The sequence below is a fragment of the Pygocentrus nattereri genome, chromosome 9 (genome assembly GCF_015220715.1).
Source record: "Pygocentrus nattereri isolate fPygNat1 chromosome 9, fPygNat1.pri, whole genome shotgun sequence".
NCBI classification, from domain to species: domain Eukaryota; kingdom Metazoa; phylum Chordata; class Actinopteri; order Characiformes; family Serrasalmidae; genus Pygocentrus; species Pygocentrus nattereri.
This window is the reverse complement of record NC_051219.1, coordinates 17,985,780-18,012,764: the sequence shown is the minus strand read 5'-3', so window position 1 is coordinate 18,012,764 and position 26,985 is coordinate 17,985,780. Positions and strand designations below refer to the sequence as shown.

The 26,985-nt window shown below is 37.4% G+C and overlaps 1 protein-coding gene and 1 long non-coding RNA gene across 4 annotated transcripts; one reads left to right on the top strand and one right to left on the bottom strand.

Annotated features, from left to right (window-relative positions):
• bcas1 (brain enriched myelin associated protein 1) lies at positions 1-26,985 on the bottom strand. 3 transcript variants are annotated; one of them, XM_017694256.2, is made up of 18 exons: positions 26,836-26,984; positions 26,395-26,452; positions 24,601-24,679; positions 22,153-22,431; positions 21,439-21,702; positions 20,129-20,392; positions 19,592-19,855; positions 15,360-15,685; positions 10,829-10,981; positions 9,831-9,890; positions 9,118-9,153; positions 8,849-9,031; positions 8,140-8,220; positions 7,542-7,580; positions 7,075-7,200; positions 6,882-6,965; positions 3,727-3,945; positions 1-1,837 (listed from the first exon to the last, which is right to left on the bottom strand). In XM_017694256.2, the coding sequence occupies exons 2-18, from the start codon at positions 26,431-26,433 to the stop codon at positions 1,772-1,774; spliced, it is 2,562 nt and encodes an 853-aa protein (XP_017549745.1). In that variant the 5' UTR covers positions 26,434-26,452; positions 26,836-26,984; the 3' UTR covers positions 1-1,771. The 3 variants fall into 3 exon arrangements, with proteins under 3 accessions (XP_017549745.1, XP_017549746.1, XP_017549747.1); XM_017694257.2 differs by lacking the exon at positions 8,140-8,220 and having other exon boundaries at positions 26,836-26,985; XM_017694258.2 differs by lacking the exons at positions 7,542-7,580; positions 8,140-8,220.
• LOC108425548 lies at positions 7,197-14,789 on the top strand. The gene is made up of 4 exons (XR_001857715.2): positions 7,197-7,313; positions 8,027-8,093; positions 9,256-9,384; positions 13,600-14,789. It is a non-coding gene; the product is annotated as an uncharacterized LOC108425548 (long non-coding RNA).

Sequence of the window (26,985 nt, the reverse complement as noted above, 5' to 3'; positions counted from 1 at the left end):
TGTTGTTGAACCCTTGCATTTTATTAACAAGGACTGGATCATTTCACAGAGACAGAATATTTCATTTAATTGATGACATTAGTTGATTACTGGCAATAAAATGCAAAAAAAAAAAAAAGTGATGAAAATGTCTGTGTCTCTTAGATTCAGATATCAAGATAAAAATCAGGATTTCAATTTAGGTCCATTCTCTTTAAATATGCGCCCAGGGCAGACTGAAATTCCATAAACTGCCTGACTGATACTGAGCATAAATACCACTTCAGAGGAAGCAATTACACCATGCTGAAAGCGAATGAGCAGTTTATTTAGAGAATAATAGAAACCATGTGGAAGGGTTAGTGAGGGCTTGGCTAGAGAAAACATGCTTTACAGTAGTACCAACAAAGAAGACCCATTTATGATATTTTATAAAGCTTTCATGCGATAATCTGATAAATATGTTAGCAAAATTTGTGTTATCTGAAGACACTGATTTTAACTTAGCATGAAACTGTAGCAATGGGCCATACTGCATCAAAGGGTCTTATGGCCAGTCAGAGAACATGTTAACAGTTTTATCACCAAACAACACAAAAAAAGCATTGGACGTGTTGTTAACATCGACTTAGGGTGACAGAAAATTGGATTGAATGGAGAAATTCTATGGGTTCCTTGCAGATTGTTTTCACAGCCATAGGAATGTTTGTCTATGTGTGCAAATATCAGATGTTCCAGAATCATAAAGCTGGACATGACACTACTTTTTTTTTTGCATGCAATAATAAGCATTTCATAAATGGCCATATTGTGGGTTAAGATAGGGTTAATTGACATTTATATTACATCACTATATATAACAGAAACTACAAGTCACATCGAACCTTAGTACCTCTTTCATCTCCCCATCAAACTTATTATAAAACCATCCAAAACTCACCAAGTCTCAAGACCTTCTAGCAACTTTGCAAAGTTTCCTCTGTTCTTACTGTATATAAAGAACCAAACACCTCTGTGTGGCTTACAAAAAGGAATTCCACTGATTTACCAAATTTTCTGTATAATTCAGTCATTATGATGTAAACAGTGTTGTTCAGAGTGGTTTGATGTAAAATGTTCTGTTTTAGAGAAACTTACCAAGTCTGGTCTGATCATAGTGGTGGTGATAAGAACCAAACATCACACACAGTCATTACACAAAATGCTTACAGGTGTATTACACCATGTCAGAGATATTGTTTTAAGATACTTTTGAGATAAAAGTTTAGGCTAAAATGCATTTTAACTATTATTTTATGAAGGAGAGTTACATGTAGTTCTAAGGCAAAACAGTCCCTAAAGGCAATTATTTTTTTCCATATTTATCATTACATTACATAATAAAACTAAAGACATATGGGTTAACAGGACATTATAATTCTATTTGTATTCTAGACCCCTGGTTCCTATCACCACCATTATAAAGAAATCTGAGTCAGCTTCTCGAGAACAGCACATTTTACATCAAGCCACTGTCAATGAATTTGTTTACTGAATTATTTAATCATTTTGAAAAATCAGTGGATTTCCCCTGTTAGTATTGGGATTAAGGCACAAGTTGACTCCGGAAGTTTTGGGAAGTACTGAAATTGGGAATGGCCTTGCTTTATGATTCTTCAGTTTCCTTTCAGTTCAGTTCAGGAGGGTGAGTAAGAAGTAAACCCCCCTCCCCCAAGTCAGGACATTCAGATGCGTATACCTATATACATGCAAAGGGTTTTCTTTTCTGCGCAGATGATGAAAAGCAGGACTTTTACTTGGCCTTCTCAGGTGCCATGGCTTCCGTTTGCACTCCAGCGTCAGAGTGACGTTTTTGACCCTGAGAGACACATCAAAAGTAGATTCAGCAGAAGAAACAAAGGCAGACTCAGTTTTATAGTAGCATTACTGCCTTGAGCATAACTGATCACAACCTGTTGGGCAACTACAGGCTAATTTACATCAGCTTCCTAGATGTATTTGGCTCAAACTCACAAGTAGAGTTCTGGATAATGGGTGTATACAGTTATGCATTTATTGTAGGCTTATAGGGTGACATCATTGGTGCTCCACCTAAAAATGACAAGGCAATACACAAAATACTAACTACATTCAAAAGACTTTTTAACTGACAGTAGTAGCTGACTATCAAAACTCTTCCTTTAACTTTTTGGCCATATACGTTCATGTATCATATACTGCACTGGTATTTACATGGGCTAAATCTATAATACCTTTTTGGATGAACAGCGAGAGTTTGCACATCTATTTTTGCCGAATGAGGTCACCTAGTGGTCAGGAAATGCCACTGGTGGGAAGGCATTCTATGTTGCAATAGAAAAGATTTTTTTCTTTTCAGATAATATAAATCTGCAACTATTTGAGTTACAATTAACTGAATGAAAACTTTAAAGGTTTCTTTACAGTGATGATAAGAACTAGGGGTCACTATGAGTTTTCATTTGCAACATTGCTGATGGTAAAATAGCATTAAATCTGAAAAAAATACATTTTCTTTGTAGGCTGTTTTGCCTTTGAACGCCTTGCATGCACCTCTCTGCCAAGGATGGCTTTTAAAATACATGTTCTAGGCCAAATTATTATCTCAGAACTATCATAAAACAACATCTCAGGCATCAGAAATTAGATTTTCAACATTTAATGTAAGAACTTTCTGTGAGGGAACTTTAAGAGGCATTAAATGCTACTGGCATCTGGATCCTATCACCACCACCTCATTCTTACTACATACATTTCTCTAGATTCAAGCATATTTCACATAAATCCACTGGGAATGACTTTTTAGTCATCTTAATGACTAAACTGTGCAGAAATTTTTTTTTAAATCTGTGGAATTCCCCATTAAGGCAACCAGGGCCAAATGTTTTTATAGTATTAAAGGGGAATTCCACCATTTTTTTTTCAAATGTTTTGCACAATTCAATTGTTGAGATGTACACAAAGTCATTCAGGCTGCTTTGCTGTGAAATGGTACATTGAAGAAAAACTTGCCAACACTGATTTCTGTAAAATAATGGTGGAAATAGTGGTTCCAGGGGTCGCTATGACTACATCACACATTTTATATGCCATCTACAATAACCAGTAAATCGTTTTTTAAAAAGTCTTTTGTTTTCTTTTGGTGCTATTTTGCCTTACAATGCCATTATATATCTCTCTGCCATGAATGTATTCCTAAAAATGTGTTTTTCGGTCAAAACCGTATCTTAAAAGTATCATAAAACAACATCTGGGGCATCAGACCAAGTATTTTAAACTGTTTCATGTAAATAATTTTCTCTTAGGGAGCTTTTAAAGGCATTAAAAACATTGGTTGTCTAGTTCCTATCACCACCACTGTGGACTATTCTGTCTCAGTGGGTTTCTCAAGAACAGATCATTTCACATCAAACCATTCGGAATCACTTTATTTACACATTAACTAGTTAATTATGTAGAAATTTGGAAAAGATTGGTGGAATTCACCTTGATCTTATCTGGTAGAGAGAGTGTTCAATGTGAAGCTCAGTTGCTTCACCATTTGACAATAATCTTTGTGCCAAGATACTTTCGGGAAATCCGGTTTAACAACAACTCATTTTTACAGTAAATACCTTGTCTTGCACTGACGTGACATGGTGCAGTCATGTTTACACCTTTGTGCTTGATTTAGCCTATGGCTTTAGCTTTTTTTTGTTGTTTGTTTGAGGGTTTTTTTTTTCTCTTTACCAGGTTTTTGAAGAACAGTTGGATGGAGTTCCTCTTCTCTAGCTTGCGGGGGACACTGGGCGAAGGGTTATCTGCACTGCCCACTGACTTGTTGTCTGGGGCGGCCGCAGCAGCAGCAGTAGCTGTAACGGCAGGCTTTGGCTCTTCTTTGACCTTGGCACTTGCAGCGGCCTCTGCGGCAGCAGGGGCTGCAGGGGGTTCTTTCTTTTGCTCTGTGGCCTTTGATCAAATCACATCAGAAGAATAAGTGTTGCTACTCACAACTGCCCTGGTTCTCTTATCTACACTGATTACAAAGACAGAGAGCTACAAAAAGAGAGCAAGAAGAGATTAATGTGATAAGCTTTAAAAGCAGAATAAGCAGAAAAGGCAGTTACTCATGGCCCAAAAACAACAGAGCTGCTCCAGTAACAGTGATTTTTAAGTGATAAAAAGTGATGAACTGTAGTCCTGGTGAGAATATTCAAACTAGAATCTACATACAGCACACTTTTAAAGCAATAGTTCAATGAAAGAGACATTCATGAAAAAAAAGTTTCTGAAATTTCCTCCTTTTTTATTTTTACATTAGAGCTACTAGGCTAATGTAGCTAACAAGCAAAGTAAGCTACTCACCAATTAGCATCTCACAAACTGCATCTAGTTATGTTATCTCAAATAGTGTGGTTCTAAGGTTTCATACCTATAATAATGGACATTTAGCTAAAATAGTTACAGTAGCAATCTTTAAGCCTGTATTTTATTTATACTTTTGTCAATTTACAGCATCAGAATCCATTTAAGCATGTTTTTTTTAGATTACTTAAAGGCCCCATATACTACATTTTTATCTTGCACATGAGTTTAACTTATGGCAACTGTTATATGTAAATGAATTCTGTTCTGCTCTGATTGGCTGCCCTGTACTGTGTCTCATACAGAAAGAAATCCAGGTTGAAACACTATCTATAGCCTACATTGCTAGAGGCTGTGACAGTTTCCGTTTTTAAACAGTATGGATTGGGCAATTACTATGATGTTTACATACTATGTCAACTCTTATTTCAAAACAGTGAGGAAAATCAATTTTCTATGATACAGGCCCTTTATCAGCTCAATGTGGTTTAAGGCAAGTGTGATTTAAGCATGTATACAATGTTTTGTTGGGGTTTGTTTCCAGTTCTTGTTGAATTGTAGCTCCAGTGCAACAAATTTCAGATACTGAACATCTCTTGGTAGACATACTACATTTGAATTTAGAAAATTGTGAAAATGTTCAAATATTTTGCTGAACTATTCCTTTAAGTCAGCTTTAAGCATTTGAGAACAATAACACAAGTTATCTGAGTTACCCAACCACAAAATAAGTAGGTCAGTCAGAGGCTGTGTTAAAAATGCTTACTTCATACTGCTGGCATACTGCCAAAAAGTAGTAAGTAGAATATAGTATGCGACCAACATGAATTTCTCCAGCATGCCAAACATACCTGGATGACATACTACTCTGGTTAAATATTCCAAACTTTATCCCTTAATCCAACACAGAAAAGGGGCTAGCAGCGGTTGCTAAACAGTGATTGGAGGGCTAAGAAATTGAGGCAGGTCTTGTGAACAGTCCAATTGGTTAAGTCCCTGAGTCTAGTCACACTGCTGCCATCCTTTATGGTACATGATATAGTAATTGTTGTCTTGCCAGGCCAGATGTGATCTCGTAGCATGAACGTCTGGAGACATCCCTACAAAATTCTGGACTGAATGTAGATAGGAATGTAGACTTATTAGGGTGACAGCAAAGTGGATGTCAAATTTCAAAACCATTCAGCCCCTTATGAAGGTGGAACTTGAAGTAAATTAAATGAAGTAAATTAAACATGTAGATGTACTTAATTAAATATGTGTGTGCAGAGAGTGTATTACATATAATAAAAGTAAAAACTACAAGGCAAGGTTGGTTGGTACAGTATGAAATAAACACCTCTGCCTTACATGCTATAGACTGGGGTTCTATATAGTGAGCACCCTACACTACAGCAATAAGAGTCCTTGGGCAAGACTCCTAACATTACCTTTGCTTAACACTATATACGCCTACCTCCTGACCTGTAACGTGACCACGTTACATTACATAACTCATTCTAGATAAGAGCATCTTTCAAATGCTCTAAATGTAAAAACACCCATGGAACTCTGAAATATGGCAATATGTGGATTTTAAATATATATTTGTCTGTGTATTGTAGTTTACTGTATTGTATTCTATTGTACGGCACAGAGTTCTGTGTTCAACTCTGTTCCTTTTCTCTGGGTATCTACAGTGACTTTTGTATCTACCAGTATCTGAGCTCAGGACTGCCTTTTTCTCTAACCTATTGATAACTAGCAAAGATACTTTCTCTAGATAGACAAAACACTTCTTGTAAGTCGCTCTGGATAAGAGCGTCTGCTAGATGCTGTAAATGTAAATGTAAATATATGGCATATTTACGCATTTTGTTGCTGCCCTTCAAAAATGTTGTCTCCAAGGTTTTTTACATTAACTTCCATTACAATTTAAACAGGTAATCTCCATTTTGAGCAAAGATATGTGAAATTCACTTATATCCAACTTATAGATGTTACAAAGGGGCATATGTGTGACATCAATGGCGACTTTTTCAAAATTTGCCATTTTCAAATTTGGAATATTTTTCAGCCATATTTCAACATCTATATATATATATATATATATATATATATATATACATATGTATATAAATAGGTAATATACACTCACTGGCCACTTTATTAGGTACATCTTGTAGTAAAAGGTTGGACCCCCCCCCTTTGCCTTCAGAACTGCCTTAATTCTTTGTTTCTTCCACATACTTCCTTATCAAGTGAAAAGTATTTAATAATAAGTTTAATAAGTTGCGTTATCATATTGGCGTGTATTGTCGTAACGAGATTCCAACGGGCCCTGACAGACAGGTGATTCTAGCATACTGCATAATATACTACAGAGCATACTGTTATGAGGAGTAGCATGCAGTGAACAATACACACCGGTGCAATATACAGTACTAAGTATGCTATTTTGAACACAGCCATGGTATGTCATAGCACATCCTGATAGCATCTCCTTCAGTGCAGTAAGTCTGGTTAATTTTAAGAAGGCCATTATAAATATCACTAATTACCGCTCCTCCAGTGCCAAGGGAGACACTGGCTGCAGCACTTGATGCAGCCGCCTGGATCTTAGAGCTCACTTGGCTTAGCAGTACCTCAAATTTACACAAAAGTCTAGTTACTTCATGTGTTCACTTAAACCACAATATTGTTTGATGAACACCTCAATGGCAGCCTTGAGCTTTGTGCACCAAGTCTGTTTACCTTTGGTTTGAGCAAGTTGGCAAAGGGTGAGGGCTTCTTCTCTGGTTTCTTTTCTTCTGGTTTAGGGGCTGGAGGGGATTCTGGTTTGGCAGCGGCCTCAAGGGTGCTTGTCCTGGATGCATCTACCTTAAATAGGGGAGTAGGAGAGAGTATGAGCATGACAACAGTCCAGAGAAAAAAGAAGGAAATACATCAAGGAAGCCAAAAAAGAAGAAGAACAAGAAACAAGGACAGCGTTTGTGAGTAGAATCACACGAGGAATTTGAAGCAGCTAAGTACATGGGGGGAGGAATTGCATAGTACAATTCAAGCAAGTGTCATTAGCTGTCTAGCTTAACTGTGACCTGAAAGAAAGAAGCAACATCAGATTTCTTTCAAAAGAGAGACCAGTGTTTCCTGCATGCAGCCCCAAAAAGGAGATCAAATTGATCAGACGATCAGATTGAAACAGTGCTGAACTTATTTACCTGTACCTCAACTGGCTCTGCTTCTTCCTTCACCATAGACTGCAGGTAAGCAGATATTTGGGGTTAACTATGCATGAAACTACAATTCCCATGAGCCTTTGCACAAGCTTTTCCAGTCTCATAGACCCATAACTCAGCTGCTTGCAGCACAATGCATCTAAGAAGCCTGAATAAATTTGACATCAGTTATTAAGTGATGAGATGAAGTGAATGAGACCCAAAGCTCATGGTTTAGTTGGCCGACAGTTGTCATATGAGGTAATGGCTGCTGTCAGGATGATGTCACTGTAATGGGAGTTCAGTTGTTTACTCATCATGCTGAGTGAAATGTTTGCTCCTCATGATGAGAAACGGGAGCAGATTTTATCAACAGATAAAGCAATTTCACTAAAATGCATATGGAAATGAAGTGATGAATTTGACACAAATTATGATTGTGAAAACAACCGCTAATAATATGGCATATAATAACTCTTCTATCTCAGGATCAGTCATTGATTGGTGAAAGGACGCAATTAACTTAATGGCATCAGTGATGAAAACACTGAATGGGTAAGTCCTGTTAATTTCAAAATGGCCACTCTGTGTTGCTGTTTACCGCTGCTGATGTCTTGGCAGGGGCGCTGGCTCCACTCGCTGTTGCCGCCTGAACTTTTGACACCACCTTGCCTAGCAATGCCTCAAATTAACATAATTCTGTTATGGTGTGCCACTTCTTAGTCTCTAAAACATGGTATAATGACCTGATACAATGCTAGCTAGTGTTCAATGTGATACTACTGTGCTATTTTTCTTTATTTTTACTTGTTATATATCCTATATGAAAATGAATAATATGACAAAGATTAATACCAATACCGAAACCTACTAGCTGAGTATTGCCTGAAATGAATGTTTTGTCTTTAAAACTTAGTATTAAGCTTTAACATTTAGCTAATTAGGTTAACTGAAGCATTTCACTTAAGATGACCACTTAAAAGTTTGCTCAAAATGCTCAAAAAACTCTGTCAGTTCAACATCTTTATTTAAAATAAATCAATTTTACTTCTAGTATAATGCTAGCTAACAAGCTAGCAATTTGGTCTTATGCTAATGAAATGACTACCTACTTCTATTTATGTTTTGTTGAAACAATCCTGTGGTATTTCAGGCTAGATTCACATTCATTTTTCTCTACCAATATCCCTCCAGCATTTCCCGCCCAATATCGATACTGGCTACTGGACTGGTGCCATCTCTAAGCACAATAGAATATATTGTAATGCATGTTTAGTATAGTGCATTGCATATTTAGCTGTCAGATGTACCTTTGGACGGAAGAGTTTGCCAAATGGGCTGTCTTTAGCTTTACTGGGAGTCTCTTGATCCTTGGCTGCTGCCGCTGCTTCTGCTGCTGGGGCCTCCGCTTTCTTTACAGCTGATTCTGCTTTACTCTCCATCTTTGGAGGTGCTGGCGGTGGAGGAGGAGGCACCTTCGGTAATTCCTGCACCTTATAATAGAGGGAAATGAACAATCAGAATGTAATTTCTGATTGACTGAGACATTTAAAATTATATCACAAGAAGAGCTTCTTACGTTTGGTGCTGAAACCGATGGGGCCTCCTTCTGTGACTGCGTATTGAAAAAGAGAGCAGAAAGAAAAATGAAAAAAGGAAATGTATACAGATTAAAGGGAGGATGTTATGCTAATACTGGTGGTCTTTCTGTCTCAAGGCCTTCAGTCTGTAGAGCATGCAGGGAAGGAGTGTGGAAGCATCTTCAGCGGCTTTTGATTGAGCTACTGGAATGGAAGGGTCAAGAGAAGGGGTCAGTCATATAAATACAGTACCTGACGCAAGACCGGTAAGTCATAAAGCTCTCTGTTTTTCCACTCAATAAAGGATTTGGCCAGCAGCTGGGGATTATTATGGATAACTATCAAAACACAAATGGTCTTCATTGGATTGCAGTCTTTCATGATGAATTAACCTGTGTAAGCTAAACTGCAGAAAAAGAGATACCTGACTAAGCAACTGCAGAAAATAAATGGGCCCAGAGTCAGATACACTTACTGCCAAGAGAAAAATCTGTAGAATTTCATTAGCTCAACAATGCACAAATGAGAATCTGATACACAATCACACAAGCCATCGGAACCTGACTGCAGCTTAATCATTCTTTTGAAAAATCAGTCAGCTGAAAATACATTTGCATTAAATGCAATAAACTACAAACAGCAGAAACAATACAATCACAAATGATCCACGGCCATCATTACTGGTGCAATAGCAGTCCACAGACTTATTTACCTGGTCTTTTGAGGCATCAGGAGCAGTTGTCGCTTCTTTTGTTGTTTTGGTCGGACTCACCTTCGCATGCAGAAAAGAGAATGGAGTCATGGAAATATTTGAGTGACTGTGGAAAATCATGATGGTCGCATGCTTTAGCATATATCTCTCCTTCAGGTACTCCATCCAGGAAGCCTTGAATATTTCCAACTGCTAGGTTTTAAGTCTTTGACTATGCAATTGAGATATATATATATATTTAAAAAACAGAGACCCAGACTATAATGCCCTGCTGTCAAGTCACAGTTCAGATGGGCTAGCTTTTGCCACAAGCACACAAAGAGCTCCATGGCAGGGCTCATAGTGAACATGTTCTCTTATTGAGTTGGCCATTGTCCTCCGGAGATGGCGTAGGCCTGCCCATGCTTTATCAGGGCCCATCACAATTTCCAAACGCACAGGCCTCCCCTTGTGAGCACACATTATGCAGCAAAACAAAAGGCTGCCACATTCTGACATGTTCAAAGGGCTTGATTTAGCACCGTGCCAGGGAATAGTTTAACTCTTGAAAAAGATCAACTTTGGAATTCTAGGGAATTTTTCAAATCAATTTAAGTACATTTTTATCTTTATAGCTGTACTTTATCGAGACAGTGAATTCACTGACAACTGACATAATCCTGGCAAGGCTTTAAACCCGTTTGCTTTGTTTTCATGTATGTTTAAGTTTTGTAAGTATTCATTCAACTCTATTTAAGGCTGAATGTTTTTAGGCTATTTTACACATCAGATTATATGTTGGTTAAATGTCATGAGCTAAACATCTCAAATTGAGGTTGATTCTCAAATTTGGTTGATTCTCAACCAAAAAAGAAAAAATGTATGTAATTATTATCAATCACAAGACTCACTGGAAATAACAATCAGTAATTGGAACAATGATTTCAAAAATCAAATTGAATGAAAATCAGTACCATGGAACAGTAGCAGGATTGAATAATAATACAATGTGTACTTACAAGGGTTTTGAAAAAGTTCATAACTGGATTTTCCTCTGGGCTAACCTCCTCCGGTTGAGCGCTGTCTTCTGCGACCTCAGTGGCACTGGAATTGAGCGTTTCACTCTGTGGCTCTTCCTCAGGCTGTGTACTTCCCTTTATGTCGGGAGGCTCCTATAGATGAACCCAGAGAATTAGCCCTTGGAAAACGTGTTACAGTCTTACAGCTGATGTGCAGTAGCTGTTAATCGCTGCATTGAAGCGCTGCACAATTCCAGCCATGCCTCTGCCTACTCGGAGCTCCGGCAACAATCACCCTTTCATTAATGCCTGTTTTTTCCCCCTCACTCATTGATATTCAGCAATGTTCTGGACTTAAAGCCTGTGTGTGTCTTATGCGTAGAAAAGTAGCCAAGTTATTGTATAGTATTTTCCTTTCTTTTTTTTTTCTTAAAATTGCACTTGTTCAGTCAAAATGTTCATTCAAAAAAGTGTTAGAAAGTTTCATCTTCCAACTTTGTGAACTACACAGGAATGATGAGTAGATAATAGTTAGTATATTGTTAGTGAAGAGGGAAACATTGATTTTGAGGAATGAGACAAAACAGTTGTCTACCCAGACAAAACAAAAGGACAGTTTGTTCATTAAAATGTGTAATCGTCACAGACGCATATAATCACCTGTCCCGATGATACTGTTGATGCAGTAGCACCACAGTGAGTGCCAGAAATGTATTTTAATTCAATTGATTAAACTCTAAAAAGGCAGCAGATTCACTCTCTGGCCTACCCTGGCTACCACTGCTCAAGGGTACAACATTGCTCCAACATTATGCCTCTTAAAGCAGTGGTACAGCCAAAATTTAAATTTACACAATTTTTTTCTCTGTAGTTGATCAGCCAGGACACATTATTGAGCCAAAACGTTGTTTCTTTATTTTGCCACTGGAACTATAAAGCTGATGTAGCTAACATGTATGGGGAGCTTATACTCAACAGTTAGCATTGTGCTAACTGCCTGCCTAAATCATCGAACTGTTGCCTTACACTGCACTGAGTTGTGCAATAATCTCAAATAAACTTAAGTATTTTTGATACTATGATCTGCTGTAATCCATGAACATTCACAAAAGTACAGATGAAATTCAGGCTTCAGGATGGAGCCTGCTAATGTTTTTTGCTATGCAACATACCTTTGTCCATTGTAATACGCCACAGTATGTTACTGTTGAAAACCACTGAAGTACAACAGCATCAGAAACCACCAAAGCAAGTCTAGTTTAGATTATTTAAAACCTCTATTGAGTTTTAGGCAACTGTATGATGATTTAGGCAAATTTCAGTATGGCTATAAAATTCCATTACTTGTTACTGACATTAGCTTTGTAGCTGCAGTTAAAGACTAATAACGCAAACTTTAGACACTAGACATCCTTGAAGGACAAAAAAAACATTTACACCAGCATGAATTCCATGCTGGTTTAAGCTTCATGTTGGTTGACCAGTATACCAGATGTACAAAACACGACATATCGCTGTTGTCGGAAGAAAACCTCAAAAATGATAACTTTACAGGAGAAGGGAAAAAACCTTTACTTTTTAGGTAAAAAGAACCAGAATTTTTTCCAAGTCATTTTAGGTCATTTCTTTTAGTCCATTCATCATGAAATTTACACACAATGTCAAGGGTAAGAGGTATTTTCAAATTATGTCAAAAACTGGAAAATGTCAAAAATGGAGAAACTAGGTTTTCTTCTGACAACAGCGATATGCTTGTTTTGGATTGTTTTGGTAGTGACCAGCACATGAACTTCTGTTGATACTGATCATCATACCAGCATCCAAAACACAACATATGTTGGTTTTGTTAGTGAAAAGCTATGCTGGACTATGTTGTTTTTCTAAGGATGTCTAGGCTGAGCGACAGGCATTTAAAAAAAAAAAAAAAGATTGTGTAATTTTAATTATTTTAATAATAATTATGTAATTTTATTTATTTACTTATTTATTTTGCCTAAGTATAACTTTTACCTGTCATTGCTCCAATATTACACCTGTCTTTCTAAAAAAATCTATTTAAAATACATTTTAATACATTATAAGAGAGAATTGACTGAATCTGTTGCTCTAATGTTTAATGATAGCCTATAGGTATTTGTTTTGCTCCAGCTTAATTTGTTTATTTTCTCTTGGACTACTCAGTCACAGTAAACATACAGGATGATAATAAATTAATGGCGGCAATCTCAAATAACCGAAGGCAATGAGGTTCCTTAAAATGCATAATGTGTTTTACAGTGTATCATAGGTTTTAGTATCTAGATTATTATGTGTATTTAAACTTTAGGGGTGACTCATATTAGGATTATTTTTTAATTTGACAATTAATGTGGAATTGCTTCATGCAGTGAGTTTATCCATGCAGTGGGATCTCCATTTCATTCTTCAAATCCAGGCTTGTTTCCAATCAGTCAAACTTACGCTTCTCCGAATGTGGTGATGTCCCTCTTGCTCCTCTGCTGTTGCTTTGACCACAGTGTCAGTGACACTATTGGATTTACTCCCACACTTTGACTCATTGCCCATGCTCGAGCAAACATCGACTGTGATGTGAATAGTTCTTTCTTTTGCATGAATGTTTTTATATGAAAAGTCTTCCACAGTCCTTATGCATGCGGACCTCAGCTGACAAAGCAAATTTGTAAATTTTGTAGAATCACCTGCTTGAGTAGGGCCATCAATAACCACCCAGTCTTCCTCAGTTGATTCTAGTGCATACGTTTCTTCTACAGTGGGCTCTCGAGCATACGTTCCATTCAATGGCTTGTCACAAAGCGATGCTGACTCTGAAACCTCTGGCTTCTCAATGGCTGAAACAGTTTCCTGTGTAATAGGCAACATCTCTTCTGAATTTTTTTTGCTTTAATCACCGTGTCCTCTGCAACTGCTGCCTCAGTTTTCAACACCTCCTCAACAACAGATGGTGGCTCTACTACACTGGACGCATGAAGGGCCTCAGGATGGGTCAGAGGTTCATCTGATCCAGCTTCAGTTATTTCACTATCATCAGTGGCAGATGCCTCTAGCGAGATCATCTGAGTGGACGAAGCTGAATCGGTAATGTCCTCGGATGAGAGCACAATCTGAACGGAGGCCATCAACTGCAATGACAGCTTCTCTGCAGCTTGCATATTTTCAGCATCAAGGTCAGTGGATGATGGCAGAGAGACAATGTCAGCATCTTCATTGGTTTCATCATGGACTACGCAAAAGGAGTCTATCTCCTTTTATGAGGGATAAACAAGCAGATTAATCAAAATGCCCTACTTCTGCACAATGATACATTACTGGATGGCCTTGATGTAGCACATGTATGCAATAGAAAAGGGGGTCATATTTGGAAGCAGCTACATCTCACATGAAAATAAGCTTCAATTATATACTGTATGTACCTTTATAATGTAATGACTAATTAGAGTCACACCATTTTTAAACCACTTAGGTTGGTACTTATTTCAATTAAAATATTGACCATCAATAACAAAATCATATACAGTATGTATATGTCAATCAGAGACCACCCTTCACTTTTTCAACTTTCCAGACACAACAACTCAATATTTTCCAACTGTTTTGGTGAATTTCACTTGTATTCCTTCCCGCAAAAAGTGAATTATTTGAAATCTGATCTGCTTAGGAAAATCTCCTGAAAATAAAAAACTTGAATGCAAAGGTTTTGTCTAGACATTAAATAAATGAAGGGTGGTATCTGACTTTTGCACAGTACTGTAGATTGCACATATGAATGGGCAATCTACAGTACAATATATGGGCTTTTTTTCAGCGCTCTTGGCTGGTCAGCACTGGAGTAGTTATGTGTCATTGAAGAATGTTTCTCCTCTAGAAACTATTAAAAATATATAACAACATTCTACAAATAACTGATGATAAAATGCCTCCAGTGATTTCTTTTGATTTACTTATATTCTACCATAATATCGTGATGACAACCACATTAAGAGACATTTTATATAAATTACTACACTAATGCTATAAACTCGGCAGAGGATCATTTACACTTAGTGATGGGGTCACATTGAATATTTTTCTAATCAGTGCTTTCTAGGAAATTCTATCTTTAACATCCCAAGAATGCCCTTTGATCTTCGTCATTCTTTCTTTACTTTCAGTTGTTGAAATTGAAGGCTGTCTTGCATCACTAAAATGAGCAACCACTTTAGTTTAAAAAAGGAAAATGAAAAGTGTCAACAGAGATTCTTCAGTGAAAAAAGGTTTCAGGTTGAATCTTGTATCGAGATAATAACCCCAGTATGTTTGCATAAATTTTATTACTTTCATTTCATTAATTCATGTTTTCAAATGTATACACATATAAATAAAATAAATAAATTGTGTACATTTATAGAAATAATATAATATGTGTAATTTGTAATACAGCTAAATGCAAAGAGATACACAAAATATAATATATATTATATATAATATAATATATAAAAAACTAATTGTGTTACTCTTGAGGTGTTGCACTTACAGTCATCTGGCCATCAATCTGTACTTCAGGAGCCGTCTGTTCTTCAGCTGATTCTTTGTTCTCTGATACTGCTGGGGTTATGGGTTCATTCTTCTTCTTGAACATCTTGAAGAACTTGGGTTTCGGAGCTGGTTTTGGTTTCTCCTCTTTAGCTGGTGTGCTGTTCTCCACTGGGATTTCTTGCTCAGGTGCTACTTCCAGAGATATGACTACAGCACTGTCTTGCTTGGCATCAACTTCTACTGATTCTGCTGATGGCTTTGCGTTATCTGTTTGAGTTACGGCAAGTGGTTCACTGTTTTGCTGCACTGACACTTCACAGGACACTAGAGATGAGTGAAATACAGTTAAAACACTAGAAATGTGGTACCCATGCAAATACATGAATACAATTGAATAGCATTTCTGAAATTGCTTAGCTTTGAAGGGCAATTACAGGGATTTTTTCACATTTCTACATAATTCATTGATTGGTCAGTCAGAGCGGTTTAATATGAAATAAGCAATTAGACAGTCAAACTGTTCACAGTTGTGATGATAGGAACCAGAGGTCTAAAGCATTTAATGCCTTTAAATGTATCACACAAAATGGTTACAAATATACTGCCTGATGTTTAAGGGACTGTTTAACTATAGCTTTAAGATGAGGTTTTCGACTAAAATACACTGCTCAAAAAAATAAAGGGAACACTTAAACAACACAATATAACTCCAAGTAAATCAAACTTCTGTGAAATCAAACTGTCCACTTAGGAAGTAACACTGATTGACAATCAATTTCACAGCTGTTGTGTAAATGGAATAGACAACAGGTGGAAATTATTGGCAATTAGCAAGACACACTCAATAAAGGAGTGGTTCTGCAGGTAGGAATGACAGACCACTTGGTGGTCCTTTCACACTCGTGGTAGCATGAGACGGACTCTACAACCCACACAAGTGGCTCAGGTAGTACAGCTCATCCAGGATGGCACATCAATGCGAGCTGTGGCAAGAAGGTTTCTGTGTCTGTCAGTGTAGTATCCAGAGGCTGGAGGCGCTACCAGGAGACATGGAGGAGGACGTAGGAGGGCAACAACCCAGCAGCAGGACCGCTACCTCCGCCTTTGTGCAAGGAGGAACAGGAGGAGCACTGCCAGAGCCCTGCAAAATGACCTCCAGCAGGCCACAAATGTGCATGTGTCTGCACAAACGGTTAGAAACCGACTCCATGAGGATGGTATGAGGGCCCGATGTCCACAGATGGGGGTTGTGCTCACAGCCCAACACCGTGCAGGACGCTTGGCTTGGCACTGAGCCTCATTTTGACTTGTTTTAAGGACATTACATCAAAGTTGGATCAGCCTGTAGTGTGTTTTCCCATTTTAATTTTGTGTGTGACTCCAAATCCAGGTCTCCCTTGGTTAATAAATTTGATTTCCATTGATGATTTTTGTGTGATTTTGTTGTCAGCACATTCAACTTTTGACAGAACAAAGTATTCAATGAGAATATTTCATTCATTCAGATCTAGGATGTGTTATTTGAGTGTTCCTTTATTTTGAGCAGTGTATATACACTATACTGCCGAAAGTATTCACTCATCTGCCTTCACATGCATATGAACTTGAGTGACATCCCATTCTTAATCAATAGGGTTTAATATGATGTCAACCCACCCTTTGCAGTTATAACAGCTTCAACTCTTCTGGAAAGGTGTGTTTAAGGGAATTTATCCACTTATGTTGCATGAGAAGGCCTGGCTCTCTATTCTAATTCATACCAAAGGTGTTCTATTAGGTTGAGGTCAGGACTCTATGCAGGCCAGTCAAGTTCTTCCACACCAAATTCGCTCATCCATGTCTATATGGACCTTGCTTTGTGCACTGGTGTGCAGTCATGTTGGAACAGGAAGGGGACATCCCCAAATTGTTCCCACAAAGGTGGGAGCATGAAATTTTCTCTTGGTCTGCTGAAGCATTAAGAGTTCTTTTCACTGGAACTAAGGGGCCGAGCCCAACTCCTGAAAAACAACCCACACCATAATCCCCTCTCCACCAAACTTTACACTTGGCACAATGCAGCCAGACAAGTACCGTTTACCTGGCCACAACCAAACCCAGATGCCAAACACTTTACACCACTGCATTCGATGCTTTGTACTGTACTTGGTGATGTAAGGCTTGGATGCAGCTTTATATGCACTGTTCTTGAGCTATTCTGAAGGCCACATTAAGTTTGGAGGTCTGTAGAGATTGACCCGATTGAAAATTGGTGACCTCTGCTCACTACGCCCCTCAGCATCCGCTAACCCTGCTCTGTCATTTTACATGGCCTACCACCTTGTGGCTGCATTGCTGTCGCTCCCAATTGCTTCCACTTTGTTATAATACCACTAACAGTTGACTGTGGAATATTTAGTAACACAGAAATTTCATGACTGGACTTGTTGTACAGGTGGCATCCTATCACGGTACCACGCTGGAATTCAGTGAGCTCCTGAGAGCGTTCTTTCACAAGAATGCTTGTAGAAGCAGTCTGCAGGCCTAGGTGCTTGGTTTTATACACCTGAGGCCATGGAAGTGATTGGAACAGCTAAATTAAATGATTTTGATGGGTGAGTGAATACTTTGGCAATATAGTATATATTTTTTTAATACATTCAGGGCAGAAAGGTACATATTATATGGTCAAGTGGTTCCCAGAGAAAACTTATTTTTTTCAGATTTACTACTATTTTACCAGTATCAACATTACATAGCCTATAAAAACTCAGAAAACACATTTTATGTTAGCAAAATAGTACCCAAAGAAATTTTTTCCCAGATTTACCACTCTTTTACCATAATCAACTTCACCTAGCCTATAAACCTCAGAAGACACATTTTCAGTAGTAAATAAAATAGTTATATTTGTGTTGGACACACTGCAACATGTTCCAAAAAAGTTGGAACAAGGGCAAAGATTTAACATCTGTTATATATTCAGAAAGCATTAAAAATGAGATGACGTAATCATGTGTTGAATCATCCAGGAAAGGCCTAGTCCTTTATGAGCAAGGATAAGTTGAGGCGCAACAATTTACCAGAAAATGCATCAGCAAATAGTCTGATTGATTAAGAACAATATTGCTCTACCTGTAACAAGCATTTTAGATATTTCAACCTCTATGATGCATATTATTATCAAATGATTCAGGGAATCCAAAGAAATCTCTGTGTGTAAAAAGCAAAGCCTAAAGCCACACCTGAATGCTTGTGACACTCTGATCCCTCAGATGACACTGAGCATAAAACAGTTTGTTACTGTATCCACAAATGGAAGTTAAAACTAGGCTTTACACAGGTTAAGCTATATATCAAGAATGTCCAGAAACCAGAAACACTGCCTACTCCTCTGGGCTTCAGCTTATCTGAAATGGACTGAGGCACATTGGAAATGTGTACTATGGTATGATGATTTTTTAGATTGTTCATGAAAATAATCAACATTGTGTTCTCTGGGCCAAAGAAGTAAAGAACCATGCAGATTGTTACCAGTGTAAAGTTCAAAAGTCTGGGCCTGACATAGTATAGAAGTGGATTTTTTTGGGTAACTTGCACTTCTACGAAAGCATCACTAACATGGCAAGATAATTATAAATTGTGGAACCACATATGCTGCCTTTAAGTTTCCTTAGGGATGTTTATGGTTATTTCAACATGACAACATCAAGAAATATTTTGCATGTAATAGTGGTTGGGTAGTGTAGTGGTTAACACCTCTGCCTTCTACACTGTAGACTGGGGTTCAATCCCCACCAGGGCAAGCACCCTACACTATACCAATAAGAGTCCTTGGGCAAGACTCCTAACACCGCCTTCGCCTACCTGTGTAAAAATGATCAAATTGTAAGTCGCTCTGGATAAGAGCGTCAGCCAAATGCCGTAAATGTAAATGTAATCAGAGAGTGTGAGCACTAGAATGGCCTACCTGACCAGTATTGAAAATGTATGGTGTATTATGAAGCTCAAAATCTGCTTTGAAAAGTAGATCAATTGGTGTCTTCAGTCCTCAAACATTTATTTTAAGGAAAAGTGATGTGACATAGTGGTAAACATACTACTGTTCCAATGTTTTGGAATATGTTGCAGCTCTCATATTTAGGATGATCTTATATTTACAATAAACAATAAAGCTTGATAAGTAAAACATCAAATATAATACTATGGTTTAAGTTGAATATAGGTCAAAGAGCTTACTGCTTGACTTACCCTCTGCTGCTGGGGCCACGGGTTCATTCTTCTTCTTGAAAAGCTTAAAGATGTTGGTTGGCTGAGCTGGTTTTGGTGTCTCCTCTTTATCTGGTGTGCCGCTCTCAGTTGGAATTTCTTTCTCAGGTGCTACTTCCAGAGAAACGACTTCAGCACTGGTTTGCTTGGCATCAACTTCAACTGCTTCTGCTGGTGACTTTGTGTTATTTGTTTGAGTCACAAGAGGTGGTTCACTGTTTAGCTGCACTGATACTTCACAGGACGCTAGAGAGTGAAATGTAGTTAAAATAAACAATACAAAAGGTGTGTCCAAGCAAATATATAAAAACATTTAACATTTCATCCCTGTTGACACCTGATAGTTTTAAGACTGCGTTTTGCCCTAAAGTATATTTTGAAATACATTCTAAACTGAGAAGTATATGCAGGCCATTGCCTGTGAAAATAGTTCCCAAATAGAGCATCTTTTCTCAGATTTACCAATATTTCACCAGTATCAACATTACATAGCCTATAAAACTCAAAAGACACACTTACCCTCTGCTGCTGGGGCCATGGGTTCATTCTTCTTCTTGAACATCTTGAAGAAACTGGTTGGCTGAGCTGGTTTTGGTGTCTCCTCTTTAGCTGGAGTGCTGCTCTCTGCTGGGATTTCTTGTTCAGGTGTTACTTCCAGAGATACGACTACAGCACTGTCTTGCTTGACATCAACTTCTACTGATTCTGCTGGTGGCTTTGTGTTATTTGTTTGAGTCACAGCAGGCAGTTCACTGTTTTGCTGCACTGATACATCACAGGACACTAGAGAAGAGAGAAATGTAGTTAAAAACACTACATATGGTGTGTCCATGCAAATGAAAAAATACATTTAACATATCATCACCAAGCACCAAAGCATTTAATGCCTCTAAATGTACTACACAAAATGGTTACAGTTACGCTGCCTTATGTCTGAGACATTGTTTTATGAAAGTTTTGTAATAAAAATTTGGCTTAGATGGTGGAGCGGTACATGCAGGGTGTTGTACGGCAAAGTGGTTCCCAAAGAATACTTGACCGCTGCTGATTTACCACTATTTTACCATTATTTGCTGTATGCAAATGTTCGGACACCCCGGTCAAATGTCATTTTGTTGATTTTCTAAGTGAAAATAAATTAACACACCCTCAACAGAGGACACACTTCTGCACATTTTAATGCACAATTAATCTGCTGAATTTAACATATTGAAAAAATAAAAAAATATAAAATGTAACCTGTGCAAAGTTATAGCATGGTATACATATGTATTATTATTTTTTTTTTAATTAACTCAGCAAATTAATATAAATCATGCACTAAATTTTGCAGAAAGATGTCATATTTAAGTTTGTACTCTGTACAGGATGTGTTCACTTATTTTCCCATAGAAAATCAACAAAACATGTTATTTGTCAGGGAGCATTGCACATGACTGTAGCCAATAAAAACTCAGAAAACAGTAAATCACAGTAAATGTCAGGAAATAAAGTGGCTCCATTTGTGTTGTAAACATTACAAACCTATAAGCATTGTTAAAAAAATAAGAGTGTGTATGTTTCTCCATAGTTAAATTCCCAATGATTGAATTATCTGTAAATTTAGAAAAATTGGTGGACTTGCCCTTCAGTTTATATAAACTATTTCAAGTAATGTTGGACCATTTCTGCTGGTCCACTTCTTATTAAGTATTCACACAATGTAAAAGGACAACTGCTTTTTTCAAAATTGAAATTAATGGAGTTGCAATGTTTTTATATAACATTATATGACACAAGCACGTCAATCAAATACCAACACTATAATTGTATTGATTTACTTGACTTACCCTCTGACACTGGGATTATGGGTTCAGTTTTCTTCTTGAAAAGCTTAAAGAAGTGGGTTGGCTGAGCTGGTTTTGGTGTCTCCTCTTTAGCTGGAGTGCTGCTCTCCACTGGGATTTCTTGCTCAGGTGCAACTTCCAGAGACAGGACTACAGCACTGTCTTGCTTGGCATCAACTTCAACTGATTCTGTTGGTGGCTTTGCATTATCTGTTTGAGTCACAGCAGGCGGTTCACTGTTTTGCTGCACTGACACTTCACAGGACACTAGAAATGGGTGAAATACAGTTTAAATCACTATAAATGCAAATACATTAAATACATTAGAAACAGTCCTCAAAGGAAACGTATTTCCTCAGATTTACCACTATGTCACCATTCTCAAAATTGCATAGCCTATACAACCCAAAAAACCCATTCTGCACAGTAAATAATACAACAATATTCATGAGGTAGAGTGGGACCCCTGGTTCTTATAACTACTAAAAAAAAGTTGGCAAGTTTTTCTACAATTCAATTATCGATGACTGAATCATCCATAACTTCTGAAAAATCAGAGGGATTGCCCTTCAATGTATATTAATTGCTCTGCGTAATTTTGGCCCACTTCTGTCGGTCAACTTATAACCAAATGTTGACGAAATGTAAAGGAAGCTGATATTTTCAAATGGTATAAAAAACTAAAATCAAAACCAAAATTTGATTTACTTGACTTACCCTCTGCTGCTGGGGCCACGGGTTCATTCTTCTTCTTGAACATCTTGAAGAAGTGGGTTGGCTGAGCTGGTTTTGGTGTCTCCTCTGTAGCTGGAGTGCTGCTCTCCGCTGGGATTTCTTTCTCAGGTGCTACTTCCACAGATACGACTACAGCACTGTCTTGCTTGGCATCAACTTCTATTGATTCTGCTGATGGCTTTGTGTTATTTGTCTGAGTCACGGAAGGCGGTTCACTGTTTTGCTGCACTGACACTTCACAGGACACTAGAGAGTGAAATGCTGTGTCGATGCAAATACATAAATGCATTAGAAATATTATCACTCTCATACCAAAACCTTCTTAAATATGGTTACTTGAAAAAGCAAGAAAAAAGACATTCTTAGTTTTAAACTGGAATTCCACCTCTTTTACAACATTTCTGCATAATTTAGTTGTTAAGGTGTAAACAAAGTCATCCAGAGTGGTTTGACGTGAAATGCATCATTTTAAAGCCAAACATGTTTGTACTGTGAACAGTGAAAGAAAATTGTAGTAGGAACCATACGTCCAAAGTGTTCAAAACACACCATTCATTCCCTATTCCAGTCCATATATGAAAACTAAGCAGCTTGCTTTAAATTCACTCTTGTTGTGTTATGAAATTTCATACTAAAATGTCATACCTTTTACCATATATCCACCTCTTTCCCTCAGCCACACTGAAGTAATAAGCAGTTTTTAAACTGTAGGTCTAGTTAGCAAGCTGGCTAACTCACTAACCATATAAAGCAACAACAGAAAAATGGACATAATTATATCAGACAGTCATATGCAGGAGTTTAGTGCTGCACATTGATCCGCAGCAAATGTAATAAATAAAATGTAATAAAATAGATAAAACAGGCATAGTAAGTGACAGTGGGGTGACGTGTTACAAAAAGTAACAGTTTATCAGATAACTATGTATTTGCCACAGCATAGTGCTGCACACTGACCTGTAGCTGGCATGGTTGGCAGCAGTAAGGTGATATTTGTGCGGCTGCTGTTTGCCAAGGAGTTTCCAAATCATTAGAAAGCTGGCTAACTTGTCTAAAGCAAACAGTTATGCCACAAAGTGAAGATAACAATGAAGTCTCCTGACTGACTTTGTATAACGTAGTTTGTCTTTCATGTGTTTATAGCCAGTGGAGAAGATATGTTTAAAAGTTTGTGCTTTAAGATTGCTAAACTTAGCATTCCCTCTTTTTGATGGTTCAATGCTGCCATAGGAAAGTCTTTTTCAGAGGTCAGTGCAGCCAGAGCAGTAGTCCTGTTGGTCAAGGATTCCAATCTGTGTATTAGATTTACCAAAGTTGAACCTGACATTAAAATTTGCATGCAAAACTGATTTACTCTGGGCATTTAGGATGCAAAAACAATCATTGTGGTAAATTCAATATAAATGAATATATTTGGCAAACTCTAGAGTGACTGGGCCTTTTTTTTGGTGGACTTATCATGATTATACCATTGTCAACACCTCAAAGCCTTTAAACACTCAGAAGACACATGTAGGGTAGCTGATCATTTTGGATAGTAAATAAAATGATAAAATGGCTATATGTGTGTTGTAGACATTGTGAGCCGAGGTCCCTATCACAACCATTAGGAAATAAGAATTGATTACAATTTAATTCTCAAATAAGTAATTATTCATAAAAAGAATCAATAGAATATAAATATCAGTGGAATTGCTGTATGTCTGCAGTGTCCTTTGGTGAACCTGTTACCTTTAAGCGTACGGGACAACCACACAGTCACTGGGCACTTCTACAAAAGCCTAAGCATACTCTGCTAACATCGCTTTGCATGTTATAGGATGTCATGGATACCAAATAATCCTTTCTAATTAATACAGCATGTCAGGGATTTGAAATATCAGCCTGCTCGGGGGGTTCAACAGGCACTCCCCTGTGAAAGCTTTGTTCAAGGAGTTACCAGTAGCTACAAACTATACGTTCAACGCAACTAAAGTGTGCACAAAGATTACTGGCTAAAATCCACTGGTGAACTGAAAATATATGAGTCATCAATAATGATCTGTGAAAGCTGACTGAATCAGGCCTTCACCGTCTGCCTCCTTGCTGAAATATCAATATTTTCTCAAGGCATCCTCCTCAGTGCAGCTTGCTTATTCTTTTATATGACTGCCAGTGCAACCAGATGATGTATGCACAGGAGAAAATCAAACAGCACTTTGTCACAAGTGTTGTCACTGGTCTACGCCCAAAGTTTATATAGCATCATCATCATGCCTTACTTAAAATTCCTAATATGATCTAAAACCAAGGTGGATAGGAATTGATTCTCTTGGTCACAACCCTTTTAAAATTCCAATCCAAACACACGGGAAACAGAGGAAATCTGACCAAATAACAACACACAATAGATACGATTTTTCCCAGACTATGTAGCAATGATGTTCCTACCAGCATCAGGAAAATGTGAACCAGATATAGCATGTCCGTTGGGTTCACCATTTTGAATGTGTTTTCCATCATGTTCTGTCTGGAAAGAAGCAAATGTTAGAATATAATGCTTCATTATCATTCAGTTTAATGTTTTTTCAATGCATTTTGGGTTTTATGGGTAATCCATGAGAGGTAAAAGGAATATACACAACACTTCAGTTCAAAAGTTTGAAATCAATTCAATAATTTCAGTTCATTAGTAAGAAGCAAGAAGAAACTGAAACTTTTAGATATATCCAGAAAGATGAACAGTGCCGCACAGTATGAGGGTCAATGTACCAAATTTGTTCAAAGTCAGAATTCAAAACACATTTTGGACTTTTAACTAACTTGGACTTTGGACTAAAATCCTTTAGCCTAAAGCAAATTTCACAACCAATACAATAACAATGTATGTTTATTTATTTAATGTAAATGTTTCAGTAGTGACAATTTGAGCTAATTTTGAGCGGGCAGAATGCAAAAACGCTGACCAGTGCACAACTAGCCACCACATCTTTGCACAGTTGTACAAATGTAAATCAGAATATTTTTTATTAAAACACAAACTTTTCAGTATTGACAGTTTTTAAGTTTACATGCTGATTTTCAGACACATTTACTCCAAAACAATGGGATCTAACTGCTCATCATGTGGCCATGAGGGACAAGGATGCAATCTCACTTCCTGCTCTAGAAAGCAGGGCTGTGGCTAAAATAAGACTCTTTGTATTTCAGTAGTGACATGAAAACACTTGGACAAAATTAAAATTATGATGAATTTAAAAACACATTTTTTAAAAACAACATTGAAAAAATAGTGTACTATATTCACAAGTTGAAATTTAGGGGTTAGGGTTTATTTGGGGAACAATCACTTCCCTATTAAGTATTTAGCTTAAAACTATCCAAGTCAATGCCTTGAGTTTAAATAAATAAGTAAAGATACAACCCTTGTAAATATCTAAGGTCTATATAGGTGTAATTCGAAATTGACCAAAAAAACGCAATGGAAGCCATTTATATATATAAAAAAGAGGTATCTTGATTGTTACTTTTCTACATCATTTAACAGCTGCCCTTTACATTGTTTGATGATTTGACCAATAGAAATGCCCCAAAATGCTTAAAATAAAATCTCTTTCCATTCACTTAGATTGAAAGTAAAAAGATTTTTGCCCTCTCTTGTAAAACTATTATTTTTATTTTCTTTGGACAGTAATGACATAGACATTGCTGCTGTTGGAACAAAATCTTGTATCCCCATAACTTTATAGAAGAAATAAAAAGCATAGTTTACTTTTAATGCAAGTTAATGGAATCAGACTTTTTCCAGATAGTTTTGGGCCATTTCTTTTTGGTCCATTCATTGCAAAAAGAACACACAATGTAAAGGGAAATAGGCATTTTCAAATTATGACAAAAACTGAAAAACAACAGAAATGGGGATACAAGGCTTTGTTCTGACAGCAGCGATACACTAGTTTTATTTGTAGGACCATGAACATGCACAGGAGAAAGCACACAGCAAAACCTCCCTTAGTGACACCTAAAATGTATCCAGCTTGCCAAAAATCAACACGTCTTTTGCTGTGCATGTTGCAAAATTGTTGAAAGTTTTTGCCTCAAAAACACAAGAACACTGCTCATTTTAAGGGCACAGCCTTAAGAACTTGTACAAGGCCATGTTTCCACAGCTTGGGGCTAAAATCAATCCCCTTTTTTTTTGTAAACCCAAAAAATGCAGATAAACGGAAAGGTTAAAGATACTACCTGTGGTCTTGTTATTTCAAGGGATTGCCTATTTCCCATCTTGATTGTGTCTGAAGACCTGCATTAAGAACATGAACATGTAATGAGAAGGAACATCTAGAAGCCTACTTGTTTACATGCTTTTAGGCCCAGATGCAGTTCAGCATTAATGATGTTATACAACAGAATTTAAACAGAATTATCTCCCAGATTAATTATTTTCTTGCCTCATTTTTGACCCTTTTTTTTCAAAGATTTTCTATTTCTTATTTGTGTGCCTTCCACATATGTATCCTCGATTAAGTCCCAAATAGCTATAATTAGCACTACAGGTTGTTTACACTGCATAGATTTAGCATAAAAGCTTTCTGAATAATCTGTTGCAAAGCAGCTCAATGAAGAACTTGCACTGCATAGCAAACAAATACTCATATTTGCTGCTTTTAAAAAAGACTGCCTTACCTTGCGAATGTCCTGAGGCCTTTTTTGCCTAATTAGGCGAATGTTTGTGCAGTATTCCACGTTCAGACAGCATTAACATCAGAAAAGTGCTGCAAAATAAACTTGTGTGCTCACATATACCTACGCTAAAAATGGGTGGGGTTGTACAGT

What these genes read in the sequence shown, in the direction of transcription:
- bcas1 (XM_017694256.2), bottom strand. Translation starts at nt 26,433, where the DNA reads ATGGGAAATAGGCAATCCCTTGAAATAACAAGACCACAG. An exon ending in CGTGGCCCCAGCAGCAGAGG is followed by an intron (nt 21,703 to 22,152) that starts GTAAGTCAAGTA and finishes ACCCATTTCTAG; the next exon opens with TGTCCTGTGAAGTGTCAGTG. An exon ending in GCAAACTCTTCCGTCCAAAG is followed by an intron (nt 8,221 to 8,848) that starts GTACATCTGACA and finishes TGTTAATTTGAG; the next exon opens with GCATTGCTAGGCAAGGTGGT.